Source organism: Sitophilus oryzae, unplaced genomic scaffold (assembly GCF_002938485.1).
Source record: "Sitophilus oryzae breed Bouriz unplaced genomic scaffold, Soryzae_2.0 scaffold_1062_pilon_pilon, whole genome shotgun sequence".
Classification (NCBI taxonomy): domain Eukaryota; kingdom Metazoa; phylum Arthropoda; class Insecta; order Coleoptera; family Curculionidae; genus Sitophilus; species Sitophilus oryzae.
The window spans coordinates 1,753,057-1,758,357 of record NW_022145685.1 but is presented as its reverse complement, the minus strand read 5'-3'; the positions used below and the strand labels follow the sequence as shown (position 1 = coordinate 1,758,357).

The window sequence follows — 5,301 nt, the reverse complement described above, 5'->3', positions numbered from 1 at the left end:
GTGGATTTTTAGATTATTCTCGGATCTATCAAAATAACTACCTTTAAATACTTCTTCAAATTTTGTACTGCCCCGGATTGAACTATATGTCGGGGACCCAAAATAAGAACTATACAGTATATTTAATTAGTTTTGTTATAGTATTTCAGTATCCGGAGTTATTCATTTTTAGGTAAACACTTTTGTTATACTTTTGAAAGCATGGTATACATTTGGGTAATTTATCATTTTTGATTTTGGTCACCACAATTTCGGAAAAAATCGCTTTCAATTTCGAATTAAAATTCTTTCTATTAGTACTGCCGCTAGTGCTACTATCCTGGATTAGTGAATGCTGCTTCTTTTCCCTTTACTAAGTATCGCCTTTGCGCTAAGTATCGCAACTAACTACGCTCTCAGTTTTGTCATTCTCACTTGCACTAGGCGCATTCACGCTGTAGCCTATAGTCACTAGTCTCACTTGTCATCTTATATTTTTTACTAAAATCCTTTCGCTTACGTTTCTGTATTGCTTATTTGAAATATTTTGAACCGGAATCGGAGCCAAATTGCTTATATTTCTACCAAGAACCCCATCATCATGGTAAAATATGAGATAATATTAATATAATATACTTTTTATGACCACTATTCACAATCTGACATTACAAGTATAACTAAAATGATACAGACTATCGCCAAAGAGTAGATAAAGGCTCGTTTTCACGATGATAGATTATGCGATAGTTGCTGTCATGAGAGACACTATCGCATAAACTATCACCATGTAAATACCCCGATAGTTACTATCATGCTGTCGCGACAGTGCTCTCGGACTATCTCGCTTGATGAGATAGTTGCAAGTACTTTCGTCATAAGTTGTTGTTTTTTAAAGAGGTGCACAATTTTGTGTATTAAAATTCGGTAAAAAAATGAGCAGCCAGCGATTTGACACGATAAAATTTTTGGAAGAATATGAAAGGTTTCCATGTTTATGGAAAAAAAGTTCCCCCGATTTCAAAAACAGAGTCAAGAGGGATCATGCAGAAGAACTTCTGCTACCCATATCAGGACTCTCTACAATAAAAGAACTCAGGCAGAAAATAAGGAGCATTAGATGCACGTATAATCAAGAAGTTGCTAAAATAAGGAAATCCATGGGAACTGGATCGGGCACCGATACTGTGTATAAACCAAAACTCTCATGGTTTCACGTAGCTGACAGTTTTTTGAGACAAAATTTGGGAGAAAATGAGTCACAATCTAATTTGGTAAGTTTTGTTTAATTTTCAGCTTTATTTCATACAGGTTGATCAAGTAAATGGATCATAGTTTTGAATTGTTGGATTTTTTCGAATGTTGCTAACTAAAATACTGCTATACCGGGTATCCCTTATTAATAGTGGCTCACCCTTATAACTTTTATGTTTTACTTATTATAGCCCTTTAATGTCTGATACCATATATCAGACATTAAAAGGTTATAATAGGTAAAAAATAAAAGTTATAAGGGTGAGCTACTTTCAAGGGACACGCTACAGTATGTCCGGCGATGGTAGACAAACGGACCAAACATTTTATTTTCCGAGGAAACGATATTCTTTATAAAAAGTTTTGCTTTCCAAAAAAATACGATTATCGATAAAATAAAAAAATATACGCAGGGTGTCCCAAAAGTTAAAATTTCAATTTTTTTTACAAGAATAAAATACCCTTATTTTAAAGAATGTCTTTTCCTTGAAAATTTAAATTTTTGCTCCGTTTGCCCTCTTGTCTACCCTATTACCGGACATACTGTATGTTAGATTTTGAGAGATAAACCACCTAGGAATTATTATTTGCACAAGCTGGTGGGAATTATTAGGATTTTTTTAAGGAATTATAAGAATTATGAGGACTTTTAAGATATTGAACACCCTTAGCTGATCAAATTATATTACTTATATATTTTTTGACATATCCTAAATTATAAAATATTAGAAGAAATTTATGATAATTCATTATTTGGATGAATCTTCGCAATTACTACTCTATCATTTTGTATTGCCAATCGAGTGCTCCTGGCCCTGTAAAATAGTTAGTTAAGTCTTCTCTTTTTTGTCGAGCTTCTGGCAAATAATTTCGCTGCAAAGCTGCTCTTACATCAGCCAGACCATTTTGTCTAGGAACATTGCGCCAATTTCCAGGAATTATTCGCCCTGTCACGTGATCTTCAATATCAGCTGTTACTGTTACTTCATTTCCCACTTTTCTTATCCAGTTGTGCAAGGCACATGTAGCTTTTATTAATTTTACTACTGTGGTAGGAGCAAGTAATATTGGAGATCTGAATATACGAAAACGCGAAGACATTATGCCAAACGCATTTTCTACTACACGTCTGGCTCTACATTGTCTATAATTAAATACTTTCTGGGCAATACTTAATTGATTTCGTCGAGGATAGGGTTTCATCAAATATGGCTTAAGTGGAAATGCTTCGTCTCCTAATATAACGGAACCGTCTGGTTGGTTCAATATGTTTCTTTCAAGCGCTTGATGAAGAGAGGATTTAGCAAATATTGAACCATCGGAAATGCTGCCATAACTCCCAATATCAATAAAAATAAAATTATAATTATGATCCACCAGGGCCAGTAGTACAATACTAAAGGTTCTTTTGTAGTTAAAGTACTGAGAACCGGAATTAGGAGGGCACTGAATTAAAACATGTTTTCCATCAATTGCTCCTATGCACTGCGGAAAATTCCAACAAGTTTCAAACCCATTTATAATTTTTTTCCAGTCGTTTTCAGTTTTTGGTATCTGAAAATGAAAACACATTTATTAAAGCAATTAAAATCATTCTTTTATATTATTTTATTATATTATTTCTTAAAAAAATAGTGTATATACAACAGGGCTGCGAATCTTATATTATTTGCTTCGCCCACTTCTAGCGGCTCGGCCGTGAATTCTGGGCTCAGCTATAATAAAAAATTCTCAGCCTATAAGGTAATGTACTATTATTATATTATTTATCTTGCTTTTTGTTGTAGATGTTGCCAGAACAAATTTCAGAAGAAATCCAGGGAAATGCACCCTCAATAGTAAATGAAGACTCGACACAAGAGACATGGGAGTGTGAAAAAAACCCTTTTACAAATTCAAGAGAGGCACAATCATGTTTTAAAAAGCTTAATGCACAGCCGATAACGCCAAATCAATCTTCACAAGAGCCTAGTAGAGATTATGAAGAAACCCCCTCTGTTAATTCGGCGAGAAAAACAAAGACTCGGAAAAGACTCGCGAACAATGGAAAAAGTAAGGAGGATGAATCGTTGGACCAGGCTGTTAAAGCTTTAAAAGAAGTAGCATCTGTTGCCTCCAATGAATTTGATGCATTCGGACAACATGTTTCTTCCCAACTTAAGTGCCTTCCATTACAAGAAGCACTACTACTTCAGGAGGATATCCAGAAATCTATAACAACTGTTCGCCTGCGTTGTTTAAGAAATCAAAATGTAATCAACACTTCATTCGACAAGGAAACACGGACCACTACTTCTTCATCAGAAATGTATCGACAAGACGATACATCAGAACTATCAAGTTATTCAGGGGAAAATAAACGATATCATTATCAGCAGGTTCCAAATGAAGTGCAAAATCAAAATGGCAATAATCCTTTATTTTCCCATGAAGCACAGGAGACTATTTGCTCAGAAAGTTATTTACAAGGCAATACAGACTCCTCAACTTCTTCAGGGGTAAATGAACAATATCAATTTCGGCATCAGGGTCAGATGCAATTAACAAATTATTTCAAGAATTGGGCGGAAAGTGATGACGCCGGTGTTGATTTCAATTAAAATAGATACTTACTTAAAACTTAGAATATTCTGTTGATTTTGTTTGAACATTTTTTGTATTTTTTTTTGTTTGAGATTGGAATTTTGTAAATAAAGTTACTGTTTACCTACCATAACATATTCTTTTAATACTTCGTATATGGCATCAAAAACATATGGTAAAAACTGGCTTATAGTACACTTTGGCACTCGATAAAGGTATTGCAATGATCCCAATGAGTCGCCAGTGGCAAGGTATCGACAAGCTATTTGAAGTTTTAGTTTTGCTGATATAGGTTCTCGCATAACAGTATAATTCTTTTCTATCTTGCTACAAACCTATAAATAAATAAATTTATCTGTACCTAGTGAATAATATAACTTTTGATTATTTTGGAATTAGGCCTATACTTACTTTATTTAGTAACGTATTAAACATTTCCTCATTCATGCGTAAAAAGTTTAAGAAACTTTTCGGATCTTCTACAGCAAGTTCGTTCAGAAGTCTTTCAGAAGCACCAAGTGTAATTCTTCTTGCTATCCATTTTCTCACCCATATCTTCTTCGTTTTCCTTTTTTCTACGTTGAATTTTATTAATTATTTCACCAATAACAGCTGCTACTGCACAAATTTTTGCCCTGTCGGCCATTTTGCTATATACGATCCCGATATTTTTTAAAATACGTGTAAACACCTCACTTTCATGATGGAACAATCGAGGTGACTATCATGAGAGTACTATCATGATAGTACTATCACCGTCAAAACGAGGCTTAAGACAAGAGACGACAGTGAACAAAGAAGTCGAATTTCGCGAGAGAGACGCAGATATATTAAAATTCAAAGGTCACATCAAGTCCTATTTTGTCTGTTGCCAAGTATATTTCTTTGAAAAATAAACAATAAATTAATAATATAAGAAGGATATAAGTAACGTATGGTAATACGGAAATGTAAATTTTTAGTTTAGGTTGGTTTAGGTTCTTTTTTCGCAATGTACTGATAATATCAAAGAAACAGAATGATTAACTAAGTTGATCGATTTCAAAGATAAACAGATAAAATCTGAAAATCTGACAACGGCGTATTTTATTTATTCTAACCTATGATTTTAGGATGCTAATCAGCTGTGCTAATCAGGCTTAAACATAAACAAATCTAATTAGTTGTTTTCTTGCATTTTTGCCGTTTTAAAATGTGTTTTCCGAGTTTTTCGATATATTATCGTTTTGAGAGTTTTTAAGGTTTAATTTTAATATCGTTTTTGTTGCGTACTAATTTGTAATTATTGTTAATTATGAATACTGAACAGAACACGAGTAGCAGGAAAAGACGAGATGGTGGCAATGTATGTGCTTATAAAGACTGCAAAAATAGGTCTTATTCTTCGACAAACAAAATATTTCACTCTTGTCCAAAGGATCCTGAAAAGTATTTTTATAGAAATATACTATCTATATAATTATGTTATTAAACTAAATGTAATCCATA

At 33.4% G+C, this 5,301-nt stretch overlaps 1 protein-coding gene across 1 annotated transcript; it reads right to left on the bottom strand.

Moving 5' to 3' along the window:
• Window positions 1–1,780: 1,780 nt before the first annotated feature.
• Window positions 1,781–4,382, bottom strand: LOC115878430 (protein ALP1-like). Its single transcript, XM_030894943.1, has 3 exons — window positions 4,225–4,382; window positions 3,942–4,148; window positions 1,781–2,784 (listed from the first exon to the last, which is right to left on the bottom strand). Exons 1-3 carry the CDS (start codon window positions 4,258–4,260, stop codon window positions 2,005–2,007), a joined length of 1,023 nt encoding a protein of 340 aa, XP_030750803.1. The 5' UTR covers window positions 4,261–4,382; the 3' UTR covers window positions 1,781–2,004.
• Between the last annotated feature and the right edge of the window lie 919 nt (window positions 4,383–5,301).